Source organism: Mastigoproctus giganteus, chromosome 9 (assembly GCF_048544385.1).
Source record: "Mastigoproctus giganteus isolate SK-2022 chromosome 9, ASM4854438v1, whole genome shotgun sequence".
NCBI classification, from domain to species: Eukaryota; Metazoa; Arthropoda; class Arachnida; order Uropygi; family Thelyphonidae; genus Mastigoproctus; species Mastigoproctus giganteus.
The window spans coordinates 129053026-129068515 of NC_143583.1; the positions used below are offsets into that span (position 1 = coordinate 129053026).

At 40.7% G+C, this 15490-nt stretch overlaps 1 protein-coding gene across 2 annotated transcripts in view; it reads right to left on the reverse strand.

Annotated features, from left to right (window-relative positions):
- Positions 1-6436: 6436 nt before the first annotated feature.
- LOC150080723 (uncharacterized) overlaps positions 6437-15490 on the reverse strand; it is a 143834-nt gene continuing 134780 nt past the window's right edge. For both annotated transcript variants that reach the window (XM_090381887.1, XM_090381888.1), the window contains exons 3-5: positions 14431-14726; positions 12916-12973; positions 6437-11862 (exon numbers count right to left, since the gene is read on the reverse strand). In XM_090381887.1, the coding sequence (XP_090238013.1) occupies positions 6584-11862; positions 12916-12973; positions 14431-14726 (5633 nt within the window). In that variant the 3' untranslated portion in view covers positions 6437-6583. The remainder of the gene's footprint in view (positions 11863-12915; positions 12974-14430; positions 14727-15490) is intronic.

Sequence of the window (15490 nt, forward strand, 5' to 3'; positions counted from 1 at the left end):
GCTACAAAGAAGTCCAATCTTCTTTTCCCCATTTTTCCCGATAAATAATACCCACAATTATGAATCCATTTTCTTCATCAGCACTTTTTCGGTAAATGTCAATTGTAACAGCGAGAAAAACACTCATTTTCCGATAGTCGTATCTAGGTTACCATGTAATGATCCGTGGCTCCATCTACCGACAAAAAGCAAAACCTTGGCTACCAACAGATAAATGGTGGACATCGACTATTGCGCCATCTAATAACACTTAAACACACTAATAATGTGACGTATATAAGAAATAATAATTTTTTTATTAACTAATGGAAGTGAAATTAGCTTTCAACGATTTCAATTATTATTATTTTTTCATTATTTATATAATAAATAATTGAAACTCCACATTTTCTCACACAAGTGCAAAATAATGATCAGATATATTATTTAATTTGCCAAAATAAATTTTAAACGAGAGTGTTGATTCGAAAAATATATATACACTCGTATTTTGTGGATCTGGGCTAACTAACCATTATCCAGCTTTTGCATTTATCCATATTTCAGATATGCTGAGTAATTTTTATTCATCGGACTCTTTATTTCAGTTGCCTATAAATGTCATCTTGTTTATTTAAAATTAGAAATGGCGGCTCACAGTCGGATGACGAAATTCTGCATTAGAGCTTGCAAAGTTTCTGTATGGAGATCGAAAACATCTGTTATTGCAACTTTGAAATCATCAACTACGCTAATATCTCAGACAATGTATCTTTGGACACATTGCCTTTGAGGTAATTTGAGGGAAAATAGTTACGCAGTCGAAATTTGGTGACAGGTGTCCAAGTAAAATTTTGATAACGAACATCAAAAATTTTGTTTCTATTTTCTTTAAAATCTCCAAAATTGTGATCACCTGCCTAATACCGTGTTGGGCCACCGTTCGCACGGATAACAGTCGCTGTTCGCCTGTGTATTGATTCTACTAGATGTCTGAAGACGTCCTTGGGGAATTTAAGCCAATCTGTATGCGAGGCTTTCCACAGTGTCCAAATAGATGATGGTTGCATGTCCATAGAGACGTCATCTATTTCGTCATGCATACAACCATCACCATCCTCAATCTAATTCCAATTGGACTGAGGTCAGGCGAACTTGGAGGTAAACTAAAGTGACTGATATCTTCACTCTCTATTTTCCTGGGACCACTTGTGCATAGTGCAGGCCCAATGACACCGCGAATTATCGTCTTGGAAGATCCCCTTTCTGTCCGGGAAAAAATGCAACATATGAGGATGCACATGGTCTCCTAAGAGCTGTCAGTTGCCTTTACCGATGAAACGTTGTTCCATACGTACCAGGGATACTAAGCAACCACCGCCACCTGCTTGGATACTGGACACCATGCTCGATGGATCTATGGACTCGTGTTGCTTTCGCCACACGCCAAAGCGTCCGCAGGCGTGTTGCACTAGGTATTTGGACTGACCCGACCAGCACACTCGTTTCCAGTCCTCCAGTGTCCAATCAGCTTGTTGACAACACAATATTCGCCGTCGACGATCAGCGGTAAAGACGGGGGTGTCTCTTGGATTATCTCCTGTGGTATTTCATACATCTGAGTATATGCGCATTGTCATTTGGGATATTATTCTTGAATTCCCCATATGGTATTGCCATGTCAACTGTCGCACAGTGACTTGCCGTTGAGCCCATACAAAGGGCTGTATACCCTTTGTTCACCACGAACGTCCACCATGCGTAATCCTTTACGTGGTTTGACCCGTTTCTTTGTACACCCCTAACCACAGTTGGCCGTGAGCAAGACAAGACATGCGGTTTCCGCTATGGAAGCACCCGACGTACGAGCTTCCACAATCATGCTATTTTGAAACTCAGTGATTTCTTTACTACCTTCCATAATTGATACTTTCTCTTTGACTTGCACGACCAGGTGTAAATTACCACTGCTCTATCTTATGAAGCTGTTCAGCTTTGGGATCTATGCGTCACAGTTCATTACGGATGCGGTGGTTACAGTTCAGTGATCACGTGCATGTATGTGTAACATATATATACAGTATATATAATATACGTTAAAAAAACCACATGATACAATTACTTCATAAAAGTTTTTGCAAAGAGGATCCGTATTCGGATAAACAAACCCTGCAATAGTCCTTGCATGTAAGATCAGAGTGGTTACAAGTCCGGCAACCAGGGAATATGCGCTTTATTCAGGTTTCTAAATGGACCGGAACGCCGTTCCCTATCGCCACGCGAATCGGTCATGTCATATATTTATTAATTACTAAAAATAAGAAGTTTTATTAACGAACATTCTGTTTCGTGAAATTTTCCATTTCGACCACTGGCACTTAAAATACGTCTTTCTCTATTGAATGAGACGGATGCATTTAATAACATTCGAAACTCAGAGATAACTAATGGTTACAGCTAACTAATCCCAATGAACAGTCTGTTGTAATCCCACTTCCATTCTAAACTGTATTGCACGCGTTAACGCTTGCATCCCGGACACCAATTCTGTTCGAACATCTAATCTCCTCGGCATGCGGGATAAAAATTTTTCTCATTTAATTAGAAGGGGATTAATGAAGCAATTGAGAACGCCTTCAGCAGTGGGGAAGGAAAGCAGAATGGTAGATGGAGGAGATGAATTTTGCTTGCTCGAAACCGACAAGACGAAGTACCTCTCACTCAACCAGGTGACTCCGACCTGGGACGTAATGAAACTGTCCGCTTCGCTATGTTAATTAAGACGAATTACAAGTAAATTGGCCGCTTTTAGGCGATTAGGTTAAGTAGTTAAATCATTAATCACCTTTAGGAAAATAAGCAAAATCGGAATTACTTTTAGCTAATACAAGGTGAGTTAATTGCCCAGAATGTGCTGGTTATTTACCTGCCACTTCAAAAGGAGAGGACAGATGGTTAATGCAAATGCATTGCACGCTATTACTGATGAAACATTAGTCAACTTATAGAGTAATTCAACGCATCTGATGCTAACTCAGCACTAGGTCATTGAAGAAAATCAAACCCAGAACTTCTTCCCCATCGCCAGACAAATTAGTTAAGTAAGCTACCGGTATATGAAGTTAGTTCAAATAAGAATAAGATTTCTTTTTATTTTACCGCTTATTATTAGGTGCAGCAGGTGGAGCGACAACTTTAATCAATACCCAGCGTCATTCTAGTTACAATATTTACAAGAATACATCAATAATTTCAGTAAGCTGGATTTGTTCAGCAACCTGAAGTTTGTTAGAGTTTTGCTTCTCTCTCTGTGTGTGTGTGCGTAGTATTACTTAATGAAAGTGTTCTTAATATAAAGAACTAAGTTTCAGTCTGTGCTTATTCAGCGCGGAACAGAGCAATGAATTTGCCAAGATTGACAAGTCACAGACTCAATAAATGAAGTCAACAGCACGAGCTCTCCTCTGAGAGATGGTTGCAATAAAACTCAGTTCCCCGGAGATCAGACGGAGGCATGAAGAGGATGCAATGACTGAAGAACAAAAATGGCATCAGCCACATAATTTCACGCCGGTGGAGAAAATGGCTTATGTCGTTTGTAGGCCAGTAACCGCATCACCAGTCAGACAATAATTAGAGGATGGAAGATAAATAGATGGAGCTCTTCCAGTAGGGCTTATTTACAACTTCATTAAAAGCTAATAGCTAATCCTCATGTGCACAGCATCCGATACTTTATGAGACACTTCTCGAGAAACACCGGTGTAATACAGTCGAGCAACATTTACAGGGGCAACACGGTTTCTTTATTGTTGGATTTATATAGAATGCAAAGTTTCATTTTAAATTCCTAACCATTCTTTAATATCTGCACCTTGGTTTCAGACTTCTTAAAGATTAGTCTCACTGATGACTGTATTCGGTCTCTTTTTATGTTTATTTTTATTTATGCAGAAGAGAGATCTTTTCAGGAGAGATGATCGTTTCAAAACGATGTTCTATTTCAAGGTTTTAGTATAGTTTTGATTTGTTTAAAATTAATTTATCAGTAATATATAAGTACATTTCTTCACTAATGCAATCGTAATAAATACTGGTTTCACCAATGCTTTAAAGTACTGGTGGGATGTTTTATTTACCATTATATGTAGGGGAGCCTCTTAAGTTACCTTTTTAGCGACAGCTAGAAAATCTTCATCTCAGGATCATTGTGTGCACGTTTCCATACTGGTACAAATCATATTGATAGGGCAGCGTGCATATCCTCAAACACGTGACCAAATATTCATAATATTAATTTCTATTTTAAGTCGTAACATATAATAGGAACTCAGATTCCTAATATGTTATAACTTATGAGTTTTTTTAAAATTTATTATATTTATTTCAGCGATTTGTCATCTGGGATTATAAGACAGGCTTTTATTATTAATAATTAAAAAACAAATGATGAAACTCTGAATTAAAGTAAACTCCAGAATTGCGTTAATCTCTGCATTTCAGTTTCAATGTGCACGCTAGCTTTACAATATAGAAGAGATGGCATTCTTTGAGTTTGTTTTAGTTGAACAAAAGATGATATTTGTTGAGCCTTAGCAATATATGGTAATCTTTAATTACAGAAAACTACGCAACTTTCAGGAGATAATTAATGGCACATTATGAAACCAATTACAGAGCATAAAACAAAATAAAGTATTCATTCTGGTCTTAATTAAGTTCTAAGCACGATCCATTTGTGAATTACAAATGCCCTAAGTTGTTTTCATTGATACGAAGCCCTGCCTTTTGTTGACTGCTCTGCTAGCAGAAAGGAAGAAAAGATAAAAGAATTAAGATAAATCTATCCAGACAATATAATCGAACGAAGAGACAGCAGTACATAACTGGTGATCTCATTTACAGATGAAAGCACTGCATGCTCTCACGAATGAACTCCCACAAAGCACGCTGTGATCATCAACAGAAAACGACTCTTGTCGACACCCAACACTTTGTACACACATCAAAGGGCCCCATGAGCGCTACAAATGATTAAAATAGCATCGTGCCTCCCCGACAAAGTCCAATTTACTTACCGCAATATATCACTAAAGGAGGATATTACACCAGGCCATAGAATCATTCGATTAACCGCATTGTGAATAATAATTCAAAATAAAATGGAATATTGTATTAATATTTCTTTTATTCTTTGTGTGTTCTTTCCAAGTATTCCCCCCCCCCTTTCTTTTAAAAGAATCCACTTCAATCCATTAAATGATTGTCTGTAGTAGACAAATTTTCATCAATGAGTTTAGATTTTTCGAACGTACGGTCCATAATTGGATTGGACCTTCGTTTATTGTTTTATTTATATATACTACTAGAGTGTCTCTAACAGTAGTTAGACCGGTTAATAGTAGTCAGGAGGGAAAAAAAATCCTCATGTGGCTACACCCATACGAGGGAGTCTTCTACATTATGTAGTTAGAGTAAGGAACCTATATTTTGCTGATGATTATTCAGTGGCTAAAATTTGCTGGTGAACATTATGATGTTCCTGAGATCATTCCTATTACGCTGTTTGGCTATTATCCTCGGGATTAGACTATTTCCTCTGCAGAAGAGATCTGAACACCTGCAGGTTAATCAAAGGAAAGGAAACCAGGTGGCACACATCGCAATAATCGAATTTAAACCATGGATGAATATTTTTACAACTAAGACAGACAACATTAATGTCAGTTGTGCCACCATATTTCTTTGCTACGTAAACAAGTTACTTATTTACTGTCAACGCCATCTCTCTCTCTCAAGCACATTCCAGGTCCATTATCTCCACTGTTTACCTAACACGAGAGGTAGATCATTTGGCAGAATGCCAATGGGTTTATGATGTCATTCTACGTCATGTCTTGACGTCACGCTTCCCTCTGACATACTGACACAGTAACGGAGGTTGGCCAGAAATGATGAATCTCGGCAGAGTGTCTTTTCGATACCAGGAAGGATGACGCGTTACCACCTATACAATGCTACCCGAAAAGAAAAAAAAAGATGGATGACAGAACGTCTCTCTCTGTACACACTCTGTTGACGTCCATCTTTCGCATTTTTTTTTATGGTATAACCATTAATTATACTGTATAGCGAGATCAACAAGAACATTTCTTTTTTTATGTGATAGTCATCGCAGAGGGATCATAATTATGGATTTTATGAGCTATTTTTATTATTTTAATCCCACCAATAAATGTTTTATTGCTATCTTTTCCATTCAAGTGACAATGAATGAACACATTTTACTCTAGCGAATGATAACCTTTTTTTTTTTATTGTTCCCTTCACAAGCCAAGAGTTTTGTAATGGAACGATGGAAGTGACAAACACACAAACACAGAAAAAAAAAAAAAAAACATCGTAGCGATGAGAGTTGAACTATAGAAAAAGGTAACGACAATATAAGAGATTTTTTTTTTTTTTAGTAATCAGCACTTGTGGTACTGTCTTTTGGGCACATTATAACAACACGACTGTTGTGTTCCATCATCCCAGTTGTCTATGGAAGCACTGGAATGAATAGGAAAAGAGACGAAATTCCATAAGTTGTATTGCACCGGTGTCATATAGTCCACACTTGCACTTTCTCCGCCAATATACACCAGTTTGCGTGGTCGTAGTACGAGGATATTATGTGCAAGTTCTCCACGTAGTTTTCGATCAAATTGTCCAATTCACCTTCTCGAAACACGTGATAATAACGATGATATCCCATCGTCCCTCCGGCCTCGTTTCCATGGAGACTCTCTTGGGACGTAGACAGGGAGAGGGAGGTATTTCTACTGAAGTCCGGCCGGTCATCATCCAGAGTTCCAGCTTTGGATAACGGGAACCTAGAACTCTTTGAGGTTTCGTCCGAAGAACCTTGTGTGTTTGCCGTTTGTTGGTCTGTTTTGCTATCGTTGGTCTCACACGAGTCTCCTCTGACGATACCACAGTCTTGGTCCTTCACCGGGAGATCACTCTGGCACTGCGAGTCGCCTTCTGAGCGATCTTTGTGTTTCTTAGCTTGGTCAGCTCCACTGGAGGAAGCGCTGAAATCCTTGGCACTTGGTATATTCGAACATCCGGAAGGATCTGCCCTTCTTTCTCTCCTTGAAGCGCCCCTCTGATCCTTACCTTGTTCACTGTCCTCTCCTTTTTTATCCACCTGACTACGATGATGAGCGGAACTCCTACCGGTAGCATTCCTTTCCGAATTATTGCTGCGGTCACCATCTGTGACGTCACTCTTTCGAGTTTTTGAACGCTGCGGAGTGTTAAGGATGCGTTCGAAGGACGAACTCCTTACGCATGTTTCAGTAGTGTGAGTGTCGATCTTCTCCTCGTGTCTCGGATAGAGTCCTCCAAAAACTGAGGTCAGATCGGTAATCGTTTCTACAAAAGCTGCCAGAATGTCCGTGTGGTTGTCAAAGCTATCTTCACTGCTGTATTTTCTGCCTTCTTGAAATGCTTCTCGACGCTCGCACGCCTCAGGAAGAGGAACAGCAACGCAGTTATCTCTACACTGTTCCGAGGATTCTCCTAATTGAGGTTCATTAGTATCGGCATCGTGTTTTGAGCTACAGGTCAAGTGAGTTTGTTGTCCTTCAGGACGCAGATCTTGTCGTTCGATGTGTGGTGCGACGTGATTTGCCTGTTGTTCGTCGGGCCTTTGGGTTTGTTCTTGGAAGTCCGCATCGATTACATCCTGATGGTCAATACGTTTCTGTCTTCTGATACTGCCTCGTTTTCTGTCTGATACGAAACGGTCCACGTGGCTGCTTGCAATGATTTTCCCTCGAGATTTGGGTTTCATGTACGTTTTATCCTTCTGATAAAGATGGCAACAAGGATAATTCTTGTCAAAATTCGCAAGGTGCATTGCTTCAGATGACGAAGAGGAAGAGGAGATCACAGAGGCTGAAGCGCTAAAGTCACCAGGATCTTGAACGTCAACCGCATTGGAGTGCGAGTCATTCGTAGTGTCTTCCTGTTCCGGACTTGAGCAGTACGACAGATCTAAGGAACTTTCTCTGCTGGTCTGGGATCGTGGGGCTGATGTAGTTTTGGTAGGAACGTTTTCGCAGGCTGACGCTCCACGAGTTTCCTCTGAAACTACTCTCTGATTTCCGGGATCTGTGGTTTCGCAATACAGCCATGTAAGAGGATAGATGATATTGAAGGATCCAAGGTTCGCAATGCTTCTCCACTCTAGAGACGTAGAAGACGAAGATGTGGATGTATCTGTAGTTTCATCAGAGAGAGTTTCTTCGTTGCTGGAGTTCCTTTGGAATTGTTCCCGTTTAACAGGAAACCTGAAGTTGTGGTCGGCTATTTCCGGTTTCATGATGGTAGTGGAAACCACAGATTTGGCCATATCTCTTGTCTCTACAGTTGCATTCTCAATTGACTTCTCATCCTTGTTGCATTCAACGTCATTAACATCATCGGTTTCGACATTTAGGTCATCCTTGGCTTCTTCACTGGATAAGTCTTCTCCAATTGATGATAAGTCAAAAGATGCTTGCTTCTTGCAGTTCTTATCAGATGTGTCGTCTGATATACTGCTTTCTGGGGATTTGATGCAAGAAAGAATTACTCCTGAGGGGGACTCAGTTAGAAATGTATTCGCACAAGAGGAGACAGTGTTTACCGTGTCGGATGAACAGACACAACCTTCTGTGGTAGCCTCTTGAGATTTCTCACTGGTTGGTGGCATGGTTGTGGTAATAGGTTCTATCCGGTTGACGGCAGGCAATGCTACCAAAGAAACTACGGATGAAGAAACGTTTTTTACATTTTCATCTTTAGGCACAAATTTCTCACAGTCAGCAATCACAGATGTCAGAAGTGATTCTGAATTCGATGAAGACACTCTCTGATCGCTTTCATCTTCTTGTTCCCCTGCAGCTGCTAACACTTGACACGAACTTTCTGAATCACTTAATTTTGCTTTTCTCACAGATGACGACATTATCTCACCGTCTGGTAATTTTGTATGGCTTTTAGTATCACTAACCTTATCATTATTTTCCATATTAGTAGAAGGAGAGGTAAGTGAAGTTGCACCATATCCAGGAGGGGAGCGATGGTCTGATATGGCGTTTGCTAGTGTACTGTACGACTCAACTGCACTGGACTCTCGGGAATTGCTTTCTAGTTGTTTTTCACCATCTTCTTGGTTAAGGGAGGCCTTCAGGAATTGTGGCTTTGGGTCTGGGAATTTAGGTTTATCTCCAGTAGTAGAAATCTGAGTACCAGACGGCTCCAGCTGTACTTGGAAATCGCTTTGGTTCAAATGTTCTTGGTCAGTGGAAGCGTCGTCTGCTAAGATGTTAGACTTATCTTGGATCTGTTTAACGTCCGCAGCGAGTTTTTCAGTAACTGTTTTCTCAGATACATTCGCATTTACCATATCTTGATGAGATCCTGAAATTAGTTTAGAAGTGGGTATCTTCACAGTATCCTTAGGAGAACTTTCATCAGGAAGAACATCTTTCAGGGTGTCTGCAGTGAAGTATTTGAATGGACCAGTAGGTGAAGGAGTCCGGGAAAGTTCATCGGGCGTTTTGCTCTCCTTAATCCTTTCAACTGGTGATCGGGGAGAAGGAGGAAGTGAGCATGTACTGGAAGATGCCTTTTCTTCACCTTTTTCTGATGATGTTCGTTTACTTGGAAGAAGAGGGGTAGATGAAACAATTCTTTGAATGTCATCTTCCATTTCTGGATCGACACTTGTGTAACCTTCATGACTACGACGGAAACCGACCGTTGGCTGACTTCGAATTGCTTCTAAAACTGCAGCGCGGTCTGTCTTCGGTTCAGAAAAAGTTTTAACCAGCCCTTTCTTTGGTCTCATCTCACTGTATATAAGTCCATCAGAGAAATCTACAAATCTGACTCGGTCGTGTTCGATGAGCTGGTCTAGCAGTCCAATGTTCCCAGGAAATCTTCCATCACCTTTTCCGGACTGAGGAGGGGAAGATTCGCTGGATGAGGTATGGCTACTCAATACTGTCACTGGGGATGCTTGTGCCGAACGGCTTCCCAGGCGAGAGAGATTATTTCGAAAGTTACCGTCCCGAAAGAAGGCCTCGAGCTCGCTGGTACTCCTCTGAATAACTGAGATGATGCTCTCCTCACTGTCCACACTGGTATCACTCTGAAGACTGTTTCCTTTGCGGTGTATCACAGAAATGATCGACTCTTCGCTATCAATGCTTGTATCACTCTTTGCACTGCTCCCTCTGCTGGAGCTTTTGGGAATTAAGCAGGCCCTCAAGGCTGCTGCAAACGATCCCTGCATCGCGGAGGTGGAGAAACGACGGGGCCCTTGAAGAATTGGAATGGTGTTGTCGCCTGTATCTACACTCAGACTCCGTTTGACAAAACTTCCCCTTAAAGGCATTGATCCCAGTTCCTCATCGTTGTTAGGCAATGAAGAATCTAGGTGGTCAGCTGCCTCTTGGTGACTTGAGCTGACTAAGACATCGGATTCAGCCATTTGTGCGCATTCCAGAAATGTCATTGTACCTTGCACGTCTCTCGAGAACCGGGCTACATTAGTAGCTCTTTCATCTTTCAGATTGCGCAGTTCTGGCATGGAATAATAGGAGGACAGAAGGCCTTCCTGTGTCTCAAAACTGTTCTGTAATGAGTCTTTAGAGATATCCAGGGATGCCGAATATTTGGTATTCTTATCAACATCCCCACAGGTAGTCTTATGCCGATCCTTTCCCTTGTGTTCACACTCACTGGTGTTGCATCTAGTCCTTGGTAATTCCGACAGTTGCTCAGAAACTTCAGAATCGTTATTAAGTTTCGTGGTGTCGATGACATCACATCCAGTTTGGGGTAGATAAAAAGTTCTGAGATCGGTACTTTGGTTGTTTTGCTCGTAGGCATAACTTTTTACATGGTTTACTGTGGCTGGAGTGTCACCCTCTTTCAGAGTTATAATGTTTCCGTTAGCAATGTCGGAAGACGTGAGTGACGGCAGCATACACGGTTCCACTCTGACCCTTGCTTCACTGAGTGGTTTCTTGTCCTCCACTCCACTGAGGGCCATAATTTCTTCTAGCCTGGACATGAAAGACACTGTCGACTTGGATCGGACAATGCCATTCACATTGCCTCTTGACTTGATAACATATTCTCTGGGGTCACTGGCGGTAGAGATGCGTTTATGTAGATCGGAAAGGGGTTCCTTTTCTCCTCTTCGCGCGCGCAGGATTTTCGGAATGAGGTTGAGGATGTCTGCTAAGGACCGGGATTTCTTACTCGGGGAATCTTGGTCTATCGGTAAACAAGAAGCGCACACGTGCCTTTCTCGGTCGGAATCCCTCACTTGGTTGCCGCAGTGAACACACGATTCGTCCGCCTCCAAATGCCTCAACTCAATAGGGACGTCATCTGTAGCACCTTCTGAGTCGATACTGTCTTGTTGGTTCAAGTCCGACTTCGTTGATTGAGTCGAGTCCACTGGAGCACCGAATTCCATGCTCTCGGAGAACCAAGGCTTCCGGCAACTTCTGTAAAAGTATGGTCTCGAACTGGATCGTCGGGAATACGGACTAGTGGAACTAGAGAGTTTCTGTAAGGCTCTTCGTACGAAACTGTAACAAGTCTCGTTGGGACTAGACAGCTCTGAGCTGCTTTGGCTACTGTTGGCACAATTGGTGTCGAAGCTACCTGCTGCACGGTAGCGACCTCTACCGTTTCGGAATTTCTGCCTCCGTCGAATTCCTGTTGTAGGATGGGAATCGCTGTCAGAGACGTGTGTGTACGCATGGTATACCAAGACATCCTCGTCGCTTGTAGTAGTGCTGGTCAGTTCCCTTTCTACCGAGGATCCTCTGTCTGGAAAGAAAGAAAAATCAAATTATGGGTATTATGCTTTCTGCTTGTTTATTAGACTAATATCATTAGACATAAAAAGTCATGTTTAACGAAATTTTGAGTGTTTTTAGTTTGAAAATGCGCTGATCTTCGAGTTTAAATCCTCAAAATGATTTTAGTTTACCTTTCTATTTTAATACAACGGTAATCTCTTTTTGTCCAGCATTTTGCAAGATGATCAACTGCTTCATTGCGATCTACAACAGTCAACAGAAACAGCTTTCTGCAGAGCGTAAATGCAGATGTATCTGAAAAGCGTCTCCATGATTTATCGTCTTGAAAAGATAAACACGACAGTCAACGTTTCCTCTTTATAATCCCCGCTGAAGGAATATAATTAAACCAACCAGCTTAAATAAACAAAACTCCACGGATTATAACTCAATTCGGATTTCAGATTAGCGGTGATGTTTAAGCATATGAATAGGACGATTTGGTTAATTCCTAATAGCTAATACAGTTGACCAAAGAAGGCATTCAGGTCAAATGAATAATTTCGTACTCTGCCGATGAATTATATATTTGACAGCTCATTTGATATCTTATTCTAAAAAGGTAATGGGAACAAACTGTCAGTTTGTTCCAGTTACATCAACTCAACTGCCCACGTGCAATATGTCCATTAATTGCGTGTGGTCTCTGGTCGATTTGCTGGACGCAAGAGACAAATCGTAGTTCGTACGATTTTCTTAATAAGTTGTGACATCAGCTATTAAGAAAAGTTAGAGAATAAAGGATGTCGTTAATTTAATGTCTCTAGCACTCTTTTACTCGAAGTTATTCACATTTTTCACGGTTTTCACATAAGATGAGCACTTTGGGCCATATTTTTTTTCATGAAAAATTATTTTTACGTCTGCATAGCTCATCCATTGCTTTAACTGAGTTCACACTCTTGTCAACCCGAAATTTAAGCTACTTCTCTGACTTAAAACTTCTAAGAACACGTATAATTAATGAAATATATTAATATTTGAATGCACAGTGCCTTCTATTAAACTGTACCATACATACCTTCGCTGCTGCTTTTAACTGGTTGATGCCAAGGCACAAGAACGTCTTGTGAGTCAAACTGGAAGAGAGAGAGAGAGTAAAATCAATTGATTTCCAGTATTAATTACTATTCAGTTGACCAGTTAAACTTATAATATTTAAAAACAGATGAACAAGGTCAGGAGGTTTTTTATTTTGTACGATTAAAAAATCCTATAAATAAACTTAGTATTGGATTACTAGAAAATGAAAAGAACCTTCATTATCCACAATAACTTAAAGAATCTAATAATTTCTTTAATAAAAATAATTTAATATCCAGAGAGGAAGTGAATACCTCTTATTAAAAGCGAACTCACGCAGAGGATTGAAGTCATATATGCAAATGTATATAAAGATTCATTAAAATATGGGTAATGAAAGCAGCCTTTTAAATTATAATTCTAATTAATGTTCCCATCATAGTATGTATTGATATAAAAATGTATCTGATCCTTTAAGCTTGAAATTCGGTGGATGGAATTGCACTGGCTCTAAAGTTTAGGATGTTGTACACTGAGTGGTCAGAAATCATGGGATACCTACCTAGTAACGGGTAGGCCCACCTTTCGCCCGGATAAAGGCATTCATACGACGAGGCATTGAGTCCACTAGTTCACCAAAGCATTCCACAGGTATATACATCCATGCTTGCTGCACTGCTGTCCATAATTCCATCGCATTCCTGGTGGAAGATCCAAAGCTCGAACAGACCTTTCCACAGCATCCCAAAGATGCTCCACAGGGTTCATGCCTGGTGAATGCGGAGGCCATTCCATGGTGGTAAAATCTGCGGAATGCTCTTGGAACCATGTTCTAGTTACCATGGCTCTGTGGGGAGGCGCACTGTCCTGCTGGAAGAGCCCATTGCCCTGTGGGTGCACGATGACCATGAAGGGATGCAAGGATGGACACTAACCTAGACTGTTCAGAGATGCGTCTAGACGTACCAGAGGTCCCAATGTGTGCCAGTTGAACACGCCCCAGACCGTTTTAAATTATAATTCTAATTAATGTTCCCATCACAGTATGTATTGATATAAAAATGTATTTGTTCCTTTAAGCTGAAATTCGGTGGATGGAATTACACTGGCTGTAAAGTTTAAAGTATTGTATATTGCTGCGCATAATTCCGAAGGAACAACATAAAACAGAATGGCGGATTAGATGTTGGAACTCATGTAGCGTCAGTAGCGATACGTGACATGTGGCTGTTACATATAAAAGATGGGGAATCTCCTAAGCATCCTAAAGGGATTAAGAAAAAAAAAAAAAAACCATCGGCTATCTTGACTAAAAATACAAATCCAAGAGGACTTAATGGCGCGTATATTGAGAATGATTTGTTATGTTAGGAAGAAGCAGAGTCACGAGGATAAAGACTGATGGATATAGTTTATGAAGGTAAAAAGAAAAAAGAAAGAATATGTGCGTAAGCGCGTGACAGAGAGAGAGAGAGAGAGATGAAAGCACTAAGCGGACACACTTATTATTTACCTTCCGATGACGCTGCTCCATCGCCCATACGGTGATCATAACCTTGCCACCAATCCTCAGAATGCGCGCCAGCTCCCGCAGTGCTGCCACCCTGCGATCGGTGGTGGCGAAGTGATGTATGACGGCGATTGACATCGCCGCGTCGAACGATTCATCCCGGAAGGGCAGCTGTAGGCTATCGCAAGTGATCACTTCGTGGTGTTTCTCACGGGATGCCTTCGTTAACGGGGCGCAGCGGTCAGAGCCGACCTTGAAGACGTCGCCGTTGATATCCAGATACTTCCCGTTTCCTGATCCTGGAAAGGAGAGAAAGAGGCGATAAAAAACAAACTGATGGGATAAATCCCTTTAATGGAAGAGGAATAATGAGTGCCCAGAGAAGAAAAGAGAAATACAAAGAGAGATATTGGAAATTTTAGAATACAAGGGCAGAAAATGGTTAAATATGAGCAAAATAATCAATGGTTAATAGGAAAAAAATCACGTGGCTTGATTCCTCATTATATGACTGATGCACAGAATGGCACTGTTACAAAACCAATACGCCGGTTGTGTCATATGACTTCCATACTGCCACATGGCAACCCAGCGTTAGGAAGCTTCTGGATCACTGGAACCGAGAAACGCGCAACTGTTTCCCCCATATTCCCCAAATTATGAGCTTCTGTGCCTTTCAATTCCTTTCCCAATATGAAAGGAATTTTCAATTCCTTTCCCAATATCTGTCCAAGTAGCAGCGTAATTATCAAAGATTCAAATAAACAGTTATGGACCGTGTTGCCACTACCTTTTCCACAACTTGCGTACACCACAGAAAAGTAATAAATAAATTGTATAACAAAATATAGTTAATCGTAATCAATTACCAAGATTATAACTTTATAGAACACTTCATAAAACACTACTACAATTTTACTTCTCGGAACTTAGCCGTTTAGTATAATTTCAACTATATAATATTTATTACTCTTCTCTCATTAAGTCTATAACACGCTGAAGAAACTAAGGCTATGAGGCGTCGGCATATTATACGCGTAAATTGCCTGTTTTATAGGATATA